The 19,433-nt window shown below is 38.8% G+C and overlaps 3 protein-coding genes and 1 long non-coding RNA gene across 5 annotated transcripts; 2 read left to right on the top strand and 2 right to left on the bottom strand.

Moving 5' to 3' along the window:
• Positions 1–561: 561 nt before the first annotated feature.
• On the bottom strand, positions 562–2,177 carry LOC118486686. The gene is made up of 3 exons (XR_004879504.1): positions 2,079–2,177; positions 1,498–1,564; positions 562–698 (listed from the first exon to the last, which is right to left on the bottom strand). It is a non-coding gene; the product is annotated as an uncharacterized LOC118486686 (long non-coding RNA).
• Positions 2,178–6,064: 3,887 nt separating this feature from the next.
• LOC110903968 (uncharacterized WD repeat-containing protein alr2800) lies at positions 6,065–10,590 on the top strand. Of its 2 annotated transcripts, none has more exons than XM_022149769.2 (8): positions 6,065–6,442; positions 7,365–7,548; positions 7,712–7,809; positions 7,950–8,055; positions 8,247–8,464; positions 8,568–8,604; positions 8,675–8,928; positions 10,112–10,590. In XM_022149769.2, exons 1-8 carry the CDS (start codon positions 6,249–6,251, stop codon positions 10,506–10,508), a joined length of 1,488 nt encoding a protein of 495 aa, XP_022005461.1. In that variant the 5' UTR covers positions 6,065–6,248; the 3' UTR covers positions 10,509–10,590. The 2 variants fall into 2 exon arrangements, with proteins under 2 accessions (XP_022005461.1, XP_022005460.1); XM_022149768.2 differs by having other exon boundaries at positions 6,067–6,442; positions 8,562–8,604.
• A 2,360-nt stretch (positions 10,591–12,950) lies between these two features.
• On the top strand, positions 12,951–15,241 carry LOC110903969. Its single transcript, XM_022149770.2, has one exon. The coding sequence runs from the start codon at positions 13,039–13,041 to the stop codon at positions 15,064–15,066; it is 2,028 nt and encodes a 675-aa protein (XP_022005462.1). The 5' UTR covers positions 12,951–13,038; the 3' UTR covers positions 15,067–15,241.
• Positions 15,242–17,939: 2,698 nt separating this feature from the next.
• LOC110903971 (probable pectate lyase P59) lies at positions 17,940–19,315 on the bottom strand. The gene is made up of 2 exons (XM_022149771.2): positions 18,502–19,315; positions 17,940–18,413 (listed from the first exon to the last, which is right to left on the bottom strand). Exons 1-2 carry the CDS (start codon positions 19,222–19,224, stop codon positions 17,946–17,948), a joined length of 1,191 nt encoding a protein of 396 aa, XP_022005463.1. The 5' UTR covers positions 19,225–19,315; the 3' UTR covers positions 17,940–17,945.
• Between the last annotated feature and the right edge of the window lie 118 nt (positions 19,316–19,433).

The raw sequence follows: 19,433 nt of genomic DNA, 5'->3' as shown, positions 1-19,433 counted from the left end.
TTCTCTCGTCTACTATTGATAAAACTGTGTTTTGAATTTTATCAATGAAGTCCGACAAACTGTTTTCAATCGCCTTTCCAACCTCTTCGGCAATCACTACCCTCATTTGTTCGGTGACTCTTGGCACCGCATCATCGTTATCTCCGTCCGCCATCTTTAATACTGAAATGTTTACGTAGATAGTTAAACATTCAATTTATAACACATGCTTTACTTGTTTTGATTCAATCAAGTTTCCAACTTGATTCAATCATTCTTGTTTCATGCATTTCTTGTATTTGAATGAGCTTACACACTCTTTACATGCATAATTTATTCATGATTTATTTCTATATTTTCTAAATCTATTTAAACTATTAACTCTTACCGGATGCTTGATCAAGCTTGAACCGAACACTTTATTGGCAACCCTGAGCTCTGATTACCAACTTGTAAGACCCAGTTTTTAATACTAGATATAATAACATTAGACTTTGCATTTCAAGCCAAATTTGGAGTTTACAAAAACTTTCAAGACTTGAAAACCATAACTATACATAATATTCAAGATAATATCCTACGAGACCATATTCAAGACAGAATCTACAATTGTTTACATAGTTTTAAAAACACAAGATCAAGTGCGGAAGCGTTTGTTTGAGTGTTCGGTTCGGATACTTATGCTTGATCATCATCCTTCTACTTGAAAACCTGAAAAACTGAACATTTTAGACCAATGTTAGTATTAAGGTCTTTGGATAATAATATAATCAAAATGGTGTTTGAAGACCAATTAACGTAACCATGAATATTGAAATTCAGTTTTTGGAACTGGGTGCTACCGTAACTTACGGTAGTCACCGTAAGTTACAGTGGCTCCTGGAAGTTCGTGACCTGCTGTAAGGCAGGAGGATCCTACCGTAGCAACTTGTTTGCTACCGTAAGTTACGGTATCACCGTAACTTACGGTGGTCACTGTACATGTTTTCTTGCTTTGTTGTTGTTGTTGTTGTCATTCTATTCCCATTTTGCAGTAATTTAATCTTGAACATGATTATCACCTAACCAATGTTAGGATACTCATGTCCTGATTATTACCTGCTATCATGTTTCTCTTTCCCCATGAGGGGTCGCTTACGCAATAATCTACATGTTTAAATCCAAGGCTTCGTGTTTGTCAAACTACACTACTTGACATGTTTACCAAATCAGAACCTTAACTCTTGTATTAAGAGTTAAGTTCCTCAACTAGCTTAGCGTGTCCGCTACCCGGCTTACGCTTGGTTTATAACCATTCGTCATGTTTACTCTCAAACTTGTTTTGACCCGTTTGGATGCCGGAATTTAGGCGCCAATCAAGGTATTTCAAGAATCCTTTTCTAACACATGTTTTGACCCGTTTTTACTTGTTTGAGTCGCAAAGACACTTTCGTGACTTATTGGTCTATCTTGTTTACCATGCTTTAAACTAAGACATAAAACAAATAAATAGTCTTAATGTAACGAAACGGTAATTACCTTTAGAGCACGCCTTTCCCCCGTGAATTCCCTTCTGCTTGTCCGCTTGATGATCCGGACTCTTTGCCTAGAAAATTCAGTTTACAATTGGTTTAGAACTCTTTACATGAGTATTAACGCATTATTATAAACATTCATCAAATCTGCGTTTTCATCCAAAGTTTAACATTCAAATCCCCACTTAGGCATTTCAACAAACACCTAGCGGGTCAGATTTTTACATAGTCATTACTAAGTTCATGGCTTGTTATTTACATCCAAATTCACTTCAATTAAGCAAATTGTACACACTTAAACATTCAAATTACTGAATTTCATCATACAATTCAGCTTTTCACTAGATTAAAAATTCATAATGCTAGTGTTTGTCTAGTCTTTACAATATCATAAATCACCTACAATGGTGATTGTAATTTCTTCAAGTATCATGCAATGATTTTCACAAATAATTATCTAGGGTTTAACCCTAAACATTATATTACTTCAAGATTCATTCATGCATAACATATCTAGGCTCAATTTCAGTTTTTCACCATTAACCTAGAATTCATGGTGAATCAAAACATTAAAATTATACATACCTTTTGATCCCTATGACGAGGTGATCACTAATTTGTGTTTAGAATTCGATTTGAACTTGATTTAGGCTTCCAATTTGAGCTTTTGTGACGAACTAGGGTTTGAAGCGAATCCCCTGGTCGCCCTTCTCTCTTGATCGACCAGACACCAAATTTTGGGGTGCTTGGTTTTGTTTTGGTTACTATTAGTAACTTAAGTTTCAGTTTTAACAAGTTTAAACCCTCAACTTTGATTTATCCTTAAGTTTGAGTGTTTTAACCCTATTATGAGTTATTTCAAGGCTTGTAATTAACTAGGTTAAAATTCCTAGTTGGTTGACTCTTGTTTATTTTTACTTTTTACTTTTAAATTTTAATATAAAGATTTATATTTTAGGGGTGTTACATAATTGATTAAAACAAAGAATTAGAGACAAGTTCCACACCCGGTTCGATTATTGCAAGACTTAGGGTTCCTACATGTTTTAACTTGATTCAATTGCATATAGTGATTAACGGATTACTATCACGAAGCTTAGGTGCCAATTGCTATCAACGTCATAGACAACGGACCGTAATGCACTTCGTTACCTCGGACATGTAAATCCTAACCTAAGATAAGGTATAAGTGCACAAATTCATTTCGCAAAGTCAAATTTTATAATCATTCGACAATTCACAAATTCAATTCAAATGCACGACAATTATCAAAGGGTTCAAATACTAAACGAATTGTCACAAAATCAAATCAAAATACAAATGCATAAACCCTAGAATTCTTACAACAATCTACACCGGGGTGAAACCGACGAGACTAGCCGCTCATGGTTGAATGGACGCGATCACCGGATGACGAGCACGAACATGGCGCCATGACCTTGAGTCTTGGAGGAATGATGGAGGGTAGGTGTTAGGGTTTGGTGGAGAATCGATTGGGGATGATGGTAGAGGGTTTGATGATGATGGTGAAGGTGATTCGGATGTTCGAGATGATGGATAGGTGAATGGTTAGGGTTAGAGGTGAGGGAGAGTAGTGTGGTGTGGTGTTAGAGATGGGTTAGGGATGAAAAAGATGATCAAGAATGGTTCCAAGATGGTGTTTTCAGCTTCCCCAACTCGTAACCCCCGAAAATTGGTCAAACGAAACCTTGCAACCCGTCCCTAAACATTAAAACACAAATTTCGCGACACGGTAATCGGGAGGGCGTCGCCGACGGCCATTTAGGGCGTCCCCGACGCCCCCTGTAAATGCAGATTTCCTGATTTCTTGTTTTCTTCATAACTTCTTCGTTATAGCTCCGTTTTACTCACCGTTTTCGCCCACGTACTTGTAATTCAGCCCTCTATCATGCCATCTTCCAATATATTCATTTTAAATCCATTAACATTCCTCAAAACACATCCAATATTCGTGATTAACCCAGTTTTGTTCATTTCACATCCCCGGTTGATCCGATTCGCGTCCTGGTGCTCCGTTTAGCTCCCGATTAGCTCCTTAAACTCTTTTAGACCTGTAAAACACAAATCTCATTAAAAGTAGGCTATTCAAGATTAAAATCTATGTAAAAACATCAACTTAAGCACAAACGATCACCGGTTTTCGACCACGTATCAGAACCACACCCCACCATTGGGGGAAGTTGGTAAGTTGGAAGTGAGGGTGATGTGACATCTATGTAGACTTAGGGAAGAGGGAACCACACCCCATAATATTAGGAGTTGGGACATTGTCTTCTCATTGTTGATTAGTCATGCTTAATTTTTGAACACCTTTTCGTTTAGGAGCCATAATTGAAAATTCAATCAATATGTGAATGTACACTGGACTTGAAAATTTAAAGATTATACGTAAAACCTTTTTAAATTAATAAATTACTAACTTATCGATATAATAGTATCTCGCTAAATTAATGAGATATATCTGCACCAACATTATTAATTTATAGAGGTTTTATTGTATTCTAATATGTTACAGTAGACTATTGTGAGATGAATCGTATCTTTTTACACTACATTATATACTAGGAGTAAGGTTAACATACAAAAAGCCTTATCATACATCACGTAGGAGACAATGGTAACCGTTGGATCAGGTGTATAATCACGCATGGGACCACATAATCACACATGGGACCACATAATCACGCATGGGACCACATAATCACGCATGGGACTATAATCACGCACGTTCTATGATAATAACGCACGTTATATTTTTTGTCATGTATGTTAATGTAGGTTAAGCCTTGAAGTACATTATACTTTCTCTATATACTAGATAGTTTTTGTTTCTTTGGTTGTCTTTTTTCTTATATATTTGAGTCAATTACGTTTTTGGCCCCTGTGGTTATGTCAGTTTTACTATATTAGCCCAAAATAAGATTTTTTAACGTATCTGCCCTCATGGTCCCTATATCTAACCATTTTGGCCCCTAATTCTAACCAAACCCTGACTCTGGTTAACTTCTTGGTCACATGGGTTGCACATGATGGGTAAAATTGTAATTTCCCCTCCCCTTTTATGAATTTATAAATAAAACCCAAATCTTGAACAAATCATCATCATCTGCATCTCTTTCTTGAACCAATCTTTGACCCACCCATCACAGACAAACAAAATCCATAGGAAAAGATTTCTGATTCTTCATGAGAACAAACTACATAAATCGGTTACGAATCACGTTTGTTGAGTATCTCCGTGAATCAGATGCCGAATCGTCATCTCCGTCCACATTACGGGCAAAAGATGCCACCACAATCGTCATCTCCGTCCACAACCGGCAACCACCACCACCATGAGATTGCCACCACAACCGTCATCTCCGTCCACATTACGGGCAAAAGATGCCGAATCAATCTTCCGTACAAAACCTATCTCCGAGATCTGAAACATTGAATCCGCAACTGGAGGAGAAACCAGTAGTAGATGTTGTTGATGGGGGTTTCAGGTGAACGGTGGTGGTGAATCGGAGGGAGGTGATGAATAGTGGTGGTTGATGATGATGTTGTGCGACGGTGGTAGGTGAAATCGAAGGTGGAGGATGGTTGTCGGTGTAGCAGTGATGACGGAGGTGATGGCGACTGGGTAGTGGTCGTTGCTGTTGGTGGGTGTTGATCACAAGCAGACCTCAAATAGAGAAATGAGGGATTGGGGCAGCCCATGATCTTCGATTTCTCCCGAATATTCAACAGCCCTTACATTTGATGGAAGGTTTTGTTTGTGTTAGGTTTGTAATTAGGGTTTCAGAGGTGTGTAATCTAGTGATTTATGTTGGGTTTTGGGTTGTTGTTAGTTGGTTATTGCTGGATCAGTTGTGTGTTGTCGGGTTTTGATTTGTGTTTGAAGTTTATGTGGGGATGATGATGGTTAAAGATGATGAAGATCTGGGTTAGATTTAAATGAAGATCTAGGGATGGTGATTTATGTGGGGATGATGATGATGATGGTTGAAGATGATGAAGATCTGGGTTAGATTTAATTGAAGATGAAGTTTTGGGGATGATGATGGTTAAAGATGATCAAGATATGGGTTAGATTTAATTGAAGATGAAGATCTGGGGATGATGATGGTTGAAGATGATGATGAAAATCTGGGTTAGATTTAAAGGAGAGGAGAATTTACAAAAATACCCATCATGTGACTTGCATGTGACAAATAATTAACCAGGGTAATGGATGAAGTTAGTCTCAGGGGCCAAAATAGTTAGTTATAGAGACCATGGGGGCACGTATGTTAAAAAATCTTATTTTGAGCTAATATAGTAAACTGATATAACCACAGGGGCCAAAAACGTAATTTACTCTATATATTTTATATGGTTCTCACGTTAATTCAATTTGTAACTTAAGACTCATTTGTATTGTAAGCTAACCTTGTATAATATAATTGAAAAAAAGATAATTAATTATTACAGTCTGGTTTGGTTTTTGGTATAAATCGTAAACCAAACCGTTTGTTGCCGTTTGAAAAACATCAAAGCCGACTGATCGCAAGTAAATAGAAAAACCAACCGTAAAACCAAACTAATAACCTATTCAAACGATTTTAAACCGAACCATGAGCACAGGTGACCATCCCGTTGTTTTCCGATCGAGCAATTGACAACCCTCCAGGCTCCAGCCACAATTGACAACTCTCCTGGCAAAATTTATATCAACTGATACAACTGTTTAGAGCATCTAGGGTTTACTGAATGGGGGACAATCATCCTTCATCGTCTACGAACCATGATTCAACAGCAACAACGAAGGTCACAGATATGGATATGGATTCACTGGTTCATTGCACAAGCTACCTCACCCTTCAGGACATCTCTAACATGGCCGTTTCTTGTAAATTCCTCAATCGCCTCGTTTATTCTGATTCCGTCTGGCGACGCTTGTTCAGGTTCTATTTTCTCAATCGATTTCTCTTCATCCGCTACCTTGTTATGTCAAATGGTGTGAGATGCTTATGAATGACTTAAATTGATATTGCTAATAGAATAAACGGTGGTGTCATTATTCTCTGAGTGAATATTATTATGAAAGTAGAGTGTGATGTTCTCAAGATCATTGGCATTGCTCTCAGTTACATGTATCCTTGACAAATTGATCTGCAATTGAGATGTGTAGTATATTCTGTAAGACTGTGCTTTTGTGTAGGATTTTGTTCAACGTAAAGATATTATTTGGGTTGATAGGGAAAAAAATGTCTAAGCAGATGTAGGAAGTATGAATTGCAACTGTATGGTGTGAAATACAGGCTGACTTGCTTGCTGCTATCATGTGTTGTGATTCTAATGTCTTTACAGGCGGACCCAGATAATGTGTTTAGCGGGGGCAGAAGGCACTTAGGTGGCAATATTGGTTGGGTGGGTTACGGGTCAAAACAGGCAGGGCCAAATTGGATCAAATAAATATTCTCAATTCATCATTTGCCTTATACTAAACAAACAATCATACTAATGAGTAATGCATAATGCATTGCATAACAAGATTTGCTACATGAACGGAGAAGAAATAACATTTTTGCTACGTAAATGAAGAAAGTAACAATTTTTCTGTATAAATGAAACAAATAACGATTTATTTACGTAAACATAAAAGGTTAATTTGGAAGTGGACTAGGGGCTTGTGACTTTTAGGTGGGGTTTTTAACATATGCCCCCTCATACCAACCAATATTGTCCGCTTTGACATGGGTGGATACTTTTCAGGAGTTCGTCGTCCATGCATGCCAGAACTGATAATATAGATGTGTTAGATGTGGTTGTTTTGTGTGTGATATAATACCGGTGCTAATTGTAATTTATTACTGTTTATTGAAGGGAGCGATGGCCACAGCTGGAACCCTATATCAATTCACAAAAATCAGGTCTAAGAGAAGCATATTTGGCACGATATAGTGCTTTGCAGCAGTTTAAGTTTGTTGACCCTTTAGATTCCAATGTATACTTGGAGGGAAAATCCAGTGACCTCTTATTAAGCAAGGATTCTGTATTTCTTTCTCAGGTACCGGATAATTGAATCTCTTTATCATATTATTGTAGCAGTTATATAGCACACTAGTTAGGGCATGGTAGTTATGATGGTTGTCTACACAACACATTGTGTATGCATTACTACATACTCATGCGGCCATGGGGTTCTAAGCTCGTTCGTTACAAACTTGCAGGGTCCACTTATACAGATTTATAGCATTGATAAACTTCTACAAGGAGAAGCTTCCTTTGTCTCACTTAATGATCATCGTGCAAGAATTACCAGCATGAGGTATCTTTTTCTTATTTTTGACGTTGGCTTATATGTAGAAACAGTGTAATCAAGCATTCAACTTGACGTGTTCAGATGTCATTTAAATATGGACCTGATTTTTTTAAGCCGTGTTAATGATAATGGTCTTTTGTATCCAGATTGTTTCCTCTGAAAGAAACATCATTATTTCGAAATGAGGCACATATAAATGATAATGTTTTAGTCACCTCAAGCTGTGATCACTCTATACGACTATGGTGGAAGGTATGGATATTAATCTTTACTCTTTAGGCAACCGTTGTATATCTTTAAATGCATCTTGAATGTGAATGTGTTACATAGCATCTTTTTTACATATCCTTGGTTATTTCTGTTGACTTATGTGTAGCCGGTTCGCTTTTATAACTTTTTATAGAAAATCAAATGTACATATCACTAAAAAAATATGACTTCAGGGAAGTTGCCAGCGATGTTTCAGAGGTCACAATGGCCCTGTAACTGTTCTTTCTGATAAATTGTTGGGAGATGAAAATGGAAAAGTTTTTGCAAGTGGAGGCGAAGACAGTACCGTTCGCCTTTGGTCACTTAGGTCAACCGGAAAGCGTGGTCAACATGCTTTGAAGGCTACACTTTATGGGCATGAGAAGCCTATAGCATTCATGTCTGTTACCGGGTATAACTTTTTTTTTTTACATATCGAATGCTGTTTACGTACACACATGTTCACGCTTTCACATTTAAACACTCTTCTTTTTGGTATCTGTATCCAGGCACAGGGCTTCCCTAATAGCGAGCATGTCAAAAGATTCTAAGGTATTGTTAACATTTTTTTAATAAAAATGCAGCTTATAAGTTATCTAACATTTTTTTAATAATAAAATAGGTTAGAGTGTGGGATGCCTCGATATCATCTAGTGACCGTAATTCCAGCTGTGTGGGCATGACGTCTGTTCCTGGTGTGCCAGTTGGCATGAAGTGCCATGATTCGTTACTCTATATTGCATTTGGTTCCTCCATCGGAGCGGTTGACTTGAGGACAATGAAAACCGTCTTCAGGACATCAACAAACGAAGGAAAATTGTATTCGTTTGACATTATGCCCTCTAAATTTTTAGCGTGCACTGGTGGACTTGGCAGGTTAAACTTATACCCGACATTTCAATTAAGATAATTTTTCATAGACTCCGACCGTTTTATGAAATTAGCAACTTTGAGATATAATTTTTGAACTTTAATTACTTGTATTTTTTATCATTACAACTCCATGATGCTATTGATTGTGGTCTGTGAAATTTCTCCTTTTAGCAACTTTTGTGGGATTTAAGAGCAGTTTCTTCATTTATTTATGAGTTAACCGTCATTTTCGTCATTGTGGTTTGTCCAGTTATGTCAGTCCAAGCCAAATTTCAAATTTGTACTATTTCCGTCCCTGACATTCTTGAAACATGCCAGTTCCATCAGAAAACTGACGTCTGTTAAAACCTGTTCTTTAATTAAGGGTAAAAACGTCATTTTCCTTTTTTCTTAAAAGGGGTGTGATACGAACCCAACATATCCATTACTGAACAGCCCAGAACTCGACCCAAATCCAATCCCAAAACCTGACCCAGTTGCTGATTAAATTAATTAGAAAAATAGTGGGAACAGTTTTGCAGTCAGTTCTTAAGAATATGGTAACTTCTGTTAGTAGTTGTATTAGTAGGAGTTTTTGTTTGATTTTATCCGGTCGATGTTTTTATATATATTGGGGTTCTTAACCTTGTAATTGGAGATCGCCCTTCTCGAATTGGGTTGTTTTGTTTATGTAATAGAATATTTCGTTTGAGTCAGATTCTCAGATCTTAACAGGGTGGGATTTTTGTAGGGTTTAAAAAAGGAAAATAAAAGAAAATTAGAAAATGACGTTTTTACCCCTCTTTAAACAACAAGTTTAAACAGACGTTAGTTTTTTTGGACGGAACCGGCATGTTTCAAGAATGTCAGGGATAGAAATGGTACAAATTTGAAATTTGGCCTGGACCGGCATAATTGGACAATCCACAAGGACGAAAATGACAGTTAACTCTTTACTTATTTTTAATTGATTATAAAAGCATTATTATTACAGTATTAATTTAAATCTTGCTTGGCCCATTTGTGTGACTTTTAACCTGTCTGGCCCATTTGGGTGACTTTTAGGTTTTAACTAGTTCAACCCATTTGGATGACTTTTAAGTTTTAACTTGTTTGCTGGTTCCTTTTTTAGCTATATTTTGTTTGACTCGTTTGAAATGATAAACAACCCAAATTGACCCATTAAATTGTTGTTTACTTTGTGCAGAGCCCTGCTTTGGGACATGAGGAAAAATACAGGGGCTGGGGATGCCGAACCAATGGCTGAACTGGATGGACATATAGGTCCGGTAACGCACCTACACATGGACTCAAACAAAATAGTCACTGGTGGTCCTGAAGATCCACATATTAGTATCTGGGCTGCCAACACGGGTAATCAAACAAATGTTTTAAGCTGCTCACCTCTCGATAGCTCTGGTTGTTTTGCTATGGCTGCAGATGGTTTTCGAATTGTCACTGCTGGTTATAATCAAGAATATGGTGTTTTACGTTTTCGGGATTTCAATAATGCTGTGTGTTCTGGCTCGTTAAATGAGCACGTAACTGGTTCAAAATTTTGGTGCCCATCAACTTCTGGTGATGGGGATGAATCTGACGGTTAAATAGGTTATCTTTTTGTACATATTTTGAGCACCTAAATTGAAAAGGTAACATCACGTTTAAGGTGGTGTATTTTTGGAAAAATATGGGTACCTACTTTCGATTTTATATAATTTATCGAATATGAAAATACGGGGGTCACACTTATTGAGTTGTCAAAGCTGATTGTGACCCTAGTATGTAGGTTTAACTGAATCAAGATGTGGTTCCGTTGTGGGCCTAAAGCGAAGCATTACCTAGCGAAGGAAACAAACTAGTTTGATTATATGTGTCGTCCATAGGTAGCGAAGAGTACATGTTGAAGAAGAAGGCTAGCTATACTCGAGAACATCAATCCTTTCTTTACCCCCCATGTTTTATAAAAGCACAAGGCTCTTGGCGAAAGCTTCAAGTGTGCAAAGCATTGCTTTGTGTATTACCAAATAAACTTTATGTACAACCGAAGGTCGTATCTCCGTAATCTCTTTTACATGTCAACCTTTTTTCTTCACCAAGTAAACCATTTGTAACCTCTTCATCCTTTTGGTAGCTTATACATATTAGTCTCCTTTAGAGGACCCGAGGCGGTCCAGTGATAAGCTCCCATCACGCGTGGAACACCAAATCACACCGCCGCCACTAGTTTTTGTAACACGTCAATTTCATAACGCGTCAAACACATCACACGTGAAGAATTGAAGAATGTGAGGGTTTATTGTTGGGTGTTGTGAGTGATGGACATTTCCACTAAAATCCATCACTAGTGATGGAATAAACCTCGATGACGTGGCAGAACTTGATTGGATGTTGTGAGTGAGTGGTGAGTGATTACCACCCCTACCCCCTTAGACCTTAATTTTGTCCTAGATGTGCATGAAGCTCTACCTCAAGGCTGTGAACTATTTTTCAGATCGCCTTGCGCCTTAGGCGCTCCTTTTTTAGAACCAAGCTTTACACCTACCTCAAACTACTTTATAAAGAGCATACTCATCTTATTTAGGTGTACCCTTACTCCTGCATAAAGTCTTCCCATCATATCTTGATAAAACCCTCTTCTATCGTATAAAGGTCGGTGAGAAGGTACGTGAAGCACCCAATGCACCAGGAGATGGACTTGCTTCTGTAGTGACTAGTTAAAAAGCACAACCAATTATGAACGGTGGCGGGGGCTACAATTTCTTGTTTGTGTCATTTTCTGAAGATGTTAACTAGAGTCACTTGACTGTCGGATACATAAAAAACACATGAAAAGATGGATGTGAGATAATATATAATATCTAAAATTTCTATTATTCCTGTCAATAAAGAACTCTCTGGTGTATTAGTTTGATCATTTCTTTAATTCGAACCCAAACCTAAAAACATGTGACCTTACACTTCACTTGCTTTCTTTGATAATTTTCTCAAATTTTTTCAATGTAAATAAATATTTCATTAAAATACCAAAATAACAAATCACAAACAAACAACACGTAAACATGCAACAAGCTATTCCACAACACCCTTTTGAATTGCAAAACCGATCCTACTAAAAACGAAGCGACTCTTAACAGTCAAGAAATTACTATTCATGACCCGCTAGACCCTGTTAAGGAATTCCATGACCTCTTAGGCTAGAATATATTGAAAACAAATAGAATAACCACGTATTGATTCTCTAAATAACCTTCCTTAAAATTAACAAACAATTTTACATGAAAATCTCAGTTGTAAAAAGTCCAATTTCACATCAATACATGATACTTAATTATCCAAAATTGTAAATTATATAAAATATGATTTTAAAATTAACTCACGCAATGGAATTTTGCAAGAGGTTGTTTGTGTTATTAATTTATTATATTATGAGTAAAATGCACGGATAGTTTCTGTAGTTTGGTGAAATTTCAACTTTAGTTCCCAACTTTTTAAAATTACACTCTTAGTTCCTGTGGTTTGACAAGCTGTTACTCGGATAGTCCCCAAAGCGGATGGAAGTTAGTTTTTCTGGTTAAGTGGGTGTGAAATGACAAGGACTATCCGAGTAACAATTTGTCAAACCATAGGGACTATCCGAGTAACCTTCATCCGCTTTAGGGACTATCCGAGTAACAACTTGTCAAACCACAGGAACTAAGAGTGTAATTCTAAAAAGTTAGAGACTATCCGTGCACTTTACTCTATTATTCGGGTTGCCTGCTGGTGTATTTGGTTAGCTCGTAACAACGCCATCTTTTCGGGGAAAGAGGTCAAGGTGGAAGCGATCTTTAGTGAAGTTAGATCGAGGGGGTTTTTGTGGTTTAAACATAGGGTCAGGAATAATCCTATCACGTGATCGGATTGGTGTAATTATGTAATTAGTTAATTGTTTTTGGGGCTTGGGTGTATTTTAATGAAGTTATCCTTTCAAAAAAAAAAAAAAAAAAAAAAAAAAAAAACTCTATTATTATTTTTCCAAGTATAAGAACTATGCTCGAGTAATGTATTAACTGTAATGCATACATTAAAACTCGAGATGGTGGAATTTTGACTATTTTAGCTCAACTCCGTAGACTTTCAAATTCCACCCTCAAAATGCCCACCACCGGGACGTCCACCGTCTCCGTCGTCACCACCATCCTCCTCCTAACCACCATCACCACCACCACTTCCACCCCAATCCTCGGCCTAGACTCCTTCCTTTCCCACCACTCCCACCTCGACCCCCACGCCACCAACGACACCTTCCTCTCCCTCTCCTCTGCCCTCAAAAAATCCCTCTCCTCCACCCTCCGCCCACCCCCCACCACCTCCTCCCTCCTCTCCCTCCAAATCACCTCCCCAATTCACATCAAACTCGTGGGCCCCTCCTCCTCCTTCCCCTCTTCTTCCCCTCACCTCCTCCACTCCTTCCTCTCCGCCGCCCTCTCCTCCGATCACTTCCACGTCATCACCCCTTTCCTCCACTCCCACCGTCTATCCCTCACCCACTCCCCCTCTTTCGACGTCTCTCTCTCCTCATCTTCTCTCTCCTCCACCCTCTTCAACACCATCAAATCCCAAATCGCGTCCACCCCAGCACCCCTCAGATCCAATCTTATCTCAATCTCTTATTCTCAAATCGATACAATCATTAAACAGGATTACGAAAAAGAAAAACCCCTTCACGGAGTTTACATCTATTTGTTAAACTTAGGCTCGCAATCAAAACCCTATGCGTATCGATACACTGAAACCGATTCCTCTCTTGGTGTTACCAAATGTTCTGGAAGCATCTGGACCGGGAAAAACCGCTACTTGTGGATTGATTTGGGTGCTGGACCGGTGGACTACGGACCGGCGTTGTCCGGTGACGGTGTCTTACCCAAAGGTGAGTTTCATCCGTTGACTGCTGTTCATGGTAGAGTTAAATCTCAAAAGGGTTTGCTTGCTGACATGGCTTCTTTGATTTGGAGTGCTTATAAGGTGCTTCTTGTTCCTTCGTTAAGAATTCCTGTTGGGTTTGAGAATCAGTTGGTTGTTCAGTTTATACATGTTCATGGGGTTGAGAAGGATTATAAAGGGTTGGATTTTAGTGAAATTGAGAAGAGTTTTGTTGATGGGGGGAAGGATTCCGGGTTGTTGTTTGGTGATCAGGAACTGAGGTTTAAGAAGTATGATGTGGATATGGGGGAGTGTTCGATTTGTTCGTTTGCGATATCACTTGCGACTACTTCGTATACGTCTAGGTACTTGTTTGAGAATTATACTTTGATTGTTAGTGAGTATTTGGATTCGAAGCGGCTTCATCAGACGTTGTCGGAGAGTCAGGATGAGATTAGGAGGTTAGCGGGTCTGCCGGAAGAGGATTTTGGACGGGTTTTGCCGGTTTATGTTTTTGATTTGGATGTGAATTCGATTTTGTTGCTTGATCGGTACCATCAATCTGTTGCGTTTAAGGATATGGTAATTGCGGTTAGGACTAAGAATACACAGACGGTTAGTGATTATAGTTGTAATGGGCGTCATGTGTTTACGCAAACTCGGGAGCTTGAAAGGCCGCTTGTGGGTTCGATTTTGCAGAGTATGTGGGGCGTGTCGCCGACCCATTTGGTTTGGAGTGCGCAGCATAATAGCACGATAGTTGATTATACATGGAGTGTGGGACACACGCCGTTTGGACCGTTTTCAGAACTTTCTTCGTTGTCTTTTATACAAAAAGACGCCGCAAGAAGAAATGTTTTGTTAACGTCTTTGAATTACACTATTACTAGTGCGATCGACGTTCTTGAATCCATAGCAGCCCATGGTGGGGAGAGAAAGCTTCTGCCGCATAACCAACTTGCGGAGTTTATACAAAGATGGAATCTGTTCAAGTACAAAATTGATAAAGTGGTCTCGTCGTTGTCACATTTGGATTTCGAAATGGGCTTATATTACTTGAGGTCTTCAGATCATGATCTGTATGCGATTCATTCACTTGTGTATCATGCATCTCAAGATATGGAGGCGTCACTTGTTTGTTTCGAGGACCCACCGTTTCCATGGCCGTCGTTTTTGATGTCTGTAGGGATCTTCTTTGTTCTTATGTATGCTTATTCACAAAGAGACAAACTGTTTAGTAACAAAAGGAAGCAGTTTTAATGGTTGGAATGAGAAATTGATGTAGTACTGGAAGATGATATGGTTTAAGGTCAGTTTAAGGAACATGTTTGCCTTTTTTTAGATATATTTTCTTCTTCATAGTTGATATTTCAGTGCTAGTTTGTTCCTCCATTTACTGCTAATTGACTAAAATTGGATAATATTTTTTCTGCCATTTGCATTTTGTTTTTCTTTCTGTTAAATGAGTAAATGGTTAAGTTTTGCTTGCTAGCTCTGTTTGCTCAGTTAGAAACTTAGAATAAGATGTAGCATGTGTCTGTTGGCTTTGATTGGATGTAGTAAAATAGGTGGGTTGGGTAATGGGTAAAATCGGTTAGAATTTGGTGCAGGTTAAAAAGGGTTTGACCAAGCACTTTGTCCAAAAAAATTGAAATTATGATGTATAGGCGGTGTCATGTGTGTCAAATATGATTTAGAAATTGTATATATTTACTAATAATCCATATTTTTTTAATAAAGTATTAAAGTGAATTAAGCGGTAAAATGGTCGAATTGTGTATCGGACCAAAAGGGGTAACTTTTTGTGAGGGTTGAAACGGGTCGGATTTGTTACGGTTGCTCCCAACTCCAAGCACTAAGGGTACCCGGGGCACTCCCGTGATCAGAGGCCTTGGGTTCCCCGGGTTCAAGTGATATACTACCGCTGCAAGTGGTGTGATCACGTCACGGCCAAGTGATGGTTTCACGGTTCCCCATCTAGGGCGTGATGTGGAAAAAGGTGGGGAAGATGGCATGTGCCGCGTTGTGGTTAGTTGTTGGTGGAAGGAAGTGGGGGGAATCTCTTGGGAAGGGGGGAGCGGGTTCAAGTGATGAGCTAGAACATTGACGCAATTAAATTGAGATTGCGGGGGTTCAAGTGACGAAGATAAGGTGTCACAATAGGATTGGTTGATGAAGGGGAGTGCACTGCCCCCCTTACAATGAGGTTTTATGCTCATTGGATGAGTTTCGAATTGTTTGACCCTTCTCTTATGCTAATTGATCCGTCGTAATTAAAACACAACCCAAGCATACCCGTTTATAAGTAAATGGGTCAAAATTTACTAGTGCAAAGTTTTGGTTGGCTTGTTCAAATTTGTCTTTCAACTCATATATGTAGCATTATTATTGGAAATTTGTTTCAGTGAGTTAACTTGTACATAATCATCATAAAATGGATTTCAATGGGGCTTGGAACATCTGAAAGCAAATATATTCCTCCCGCAATTAGCTAGGATAGTTCTTCATTTACATAATCCTCATTTTAGAAAGCTTAAATAAAATGTCAACCATTTGGTGAGCCAAATCGATCCAATCAGAGCTTATAATCTGGTCATTTCTTTAACTTATAGATAATTTAGGTGAAATACATGTAGAGTTTCATGTTGCAAACTCCAAAATTGGGGGAAAAGTGCAATTGGAACTTAAGGAGTTGCATGTAATGAAGTGTTATACACAAATACAAGGTGATCACATTAGTCACGTAACACTTGATTATAACCAGGGATATTCAATTTTCTCGGCGCTCAACACTTGTTCGATGCTCGCTCGAAAAATGCTTGGAATTAGCTCGTTCTATTTAGCTCGATTGAGAAAACGCTTGGTTCAGATCGGTTCGGTTCGGTTTGTAAACGAACCGAGCACGAGCAAAGGTCCGCTCAGTTCGGCTCGATTTATTGTAATATATGTATCATTTTTAATGAAATGACTAGAGTCAAACATTAACAATGTTTGGTACAAGATCCAAATAGAGATCAATTTAGTAATTAGAATTACAGTCCAATACCAATGGTCCATTGTCCAATACTTATTATGTCAATTTGAGTAACTGAGTCAAAATTTTAAGTACTGAAATGTGAAGCGTCGATCAAGTCTCAACCCGCCATTCGATTCAGAACTACAAGATCCTACTCAAAACCCTCCATTGGCCATCATTATTTGATTTCTCCATCGCCACTTGCCAAGACACCAACTAGCTAAGGTTCTGTTTCAATCAATCCATTCAATTTCAAACTTCCGATAGAATAAGGGTATGTTTCAATCAGTCGACGATTATTTCAAAGTGTGATTTTTGTGCATTTAACCCTCATAAATCATTTTCTTCTAAAGACTATATTGTTTACTTAAACAATATGGTTTAAAAAAAAAACAAGTTTGACACACCAAATTTTATAGGAAATGCACACTAGTTTTGTGAAAAGTGTTTTAAGCTGACCTGACAAGTATCAAAATTACCCGTTACTTAACCTGCTTAACCCACACGTTTTACCACATGTAGTTTTACGCAACGTGCATGCGATTGAATGACTCGACGGGCTTCAAATTAGCAGGGTTTTATTCATGAAGTATTCATGATGATCTTGTCTGGTACAAAGTTGACTAGACCTGGAAAGTTCGTAGCTGTCAAGACAGTTATGCTATTAAATCGTCATTGAAAGCTGAAGAATGATGATGGTGTTTTATATCCCCTTGAAAAGAGCTTTTTCTTTTTGCCAAAACCTCCTACTCTTATTCTTCGTGATGAGGTATGATATCATCATCTTAATCAGTAGATGTCGTCATCAATTCACATGTTGTGGTTGAACTTATATTGATTCGTTTCATTTGCTTTATAGAGTATGCAGAATTTGAGAGACATGCTGCAGGAGGATCAATGGATCATATATATGTAATCGGGCCTATCCTAGTTTGGTTGGGCGGGTTTGGCCCTTAGAATGCACAGTCTTACTTGTGGCTGATATATACTAGTAAACAGGGGACGAAAAAGATAAGTGGCAACAAGAACAATGCTTTCTCCTAATGTTACAAAATCGAATTTAGATGAAAACTGTACATGTATACATTCTTACAAGCCTAGCAATCCTTCCTACCTGTCATGACTAACAAGGGACCCCCGCCTTACAGTTTAGTGAAGCACCGACAAATTTTGTAAGGAGGGGCACACTTTCCGCGGGTTGCGCCGGAATCAATGGGTAACCCTTGTATGTTTTAGCCCAATTTGGGTTTCCTGATTGCCGGAAATACGCACCGTTCAGCAACAAATCCCCCTCACTCCTCCATGTCCATTTACGCCATACGCATTCTGGGACTTGCTCTCGTTTTGTGACCTCCTTGCATGCACCATTGGCAGCGAGGAACCGGTTTCCCTGGCTGATGATGGTGGCGCTGTCACCACCTCCGATGGCATACGATTTCCATTCTGTGTAGCCGTTGTTCACGATGTGTACAAACCCAAATCTCACTGCCGGCAACCGCTGTGTCAATCCTTTTCCGAAGTGGTTGTAAGCAATTGTCACCTTCATTACCTTGTCCTCCGGTGTCTTCTCGCTTGCGCCAAAAAGCAAAGCCTGTATGTACAATAACCCGAAATATGAAAAAGTAGTTTCTTTTAGTTTGAACTTGTTGCTATTATTTATAAAGTTTCGGACAACTAACCTTGTCATGCCTGACGAAGTGACAGTTCGAAATAGTTACGTTGGTGGAAGCTGCGACGATATCAATAAGACCATCATAACTGCTGGCAAAAGAGCAATGGTCAATCCAAACTTGTGAGGATTTAAAGATGCAAACAGCATCACCATCACTTCTTCCTCGTATGCCGACATGATCATGTTTCGACCTAATCATGCCACCAGACCTCTCACAAATATCATACATGTGGAGACCATGGATGATGATGTTGTGTACGAATTGGAGCATAAAACCAGCCCCACCGGCCACATGGATTTCAAACCCACGACCATCAATGGTCTTGTCAGACGTAAAGATAAGCTCTTGCTTGAGAGTGATGATCATATTACGTGAAAAAATGATCCAAAGTGGTTCGGGTAGGAGGATGGCATGACGAAGTGTACCTGGTTTAGGGTTAACTACATTTTTGTCTGATGAGTCAGTCACGACGTAAATTCTTCCCATTTTGCCACCGTGGGCCTCGTGGCCGAACCCTTGGGCACAATCAGCAAGCCTTTTCCGATTCTTAGCCCAATTGGCATCGCACCTCCAACATTTGTCGATAGGGTTGTAGGCCACACATTTGGGTTTTTTCTTACCAAGTGGCCTTCTAAGGGCAATAGCAGTGCATTGATTTTCAGCCATTGACAATGGGACAATTGTTGCAACTACGAAACATAAAACAAGAACCGCACGAGACGCTTCCATTTTTTTATCAACGAAGGAGACTGATTGCCGGTAGCTAGTCTGGTCGTCTAATTGAAATCTGATCTCAAAAGATCAGATCGTTTTGAAACCAGTCCAGCTACCAAAACCAACCTATTCGGCCTCTATGTGACTTTTGAGGGGCCGAGGTTGAGTAAATGAATTACCGGAGAGGGAATGTGCATATTTGTAGTTCATTTGATCATATACTA

This window comes from Helianthus annuus, chromosome 14 (genome assembly GCF_002127325.2).
Source record: "Helianthus annuus cultivar XRQ/B chromosome 14, HanXRQr2.0-SUNRISE, whole genome shotgun sequence".
Lineage (NCBI taxonomy): Eukaryota > Viridiplantae > Streptophyta > Magnoliopsida > Asterales > Asteraceae > Helianthus > Helianthus annuus.
The sequence above is the reverse complement of the archived record's forward strand: the minus strand, read 5'-3'. Positions and strand labels throughout refer to the sequence as shown.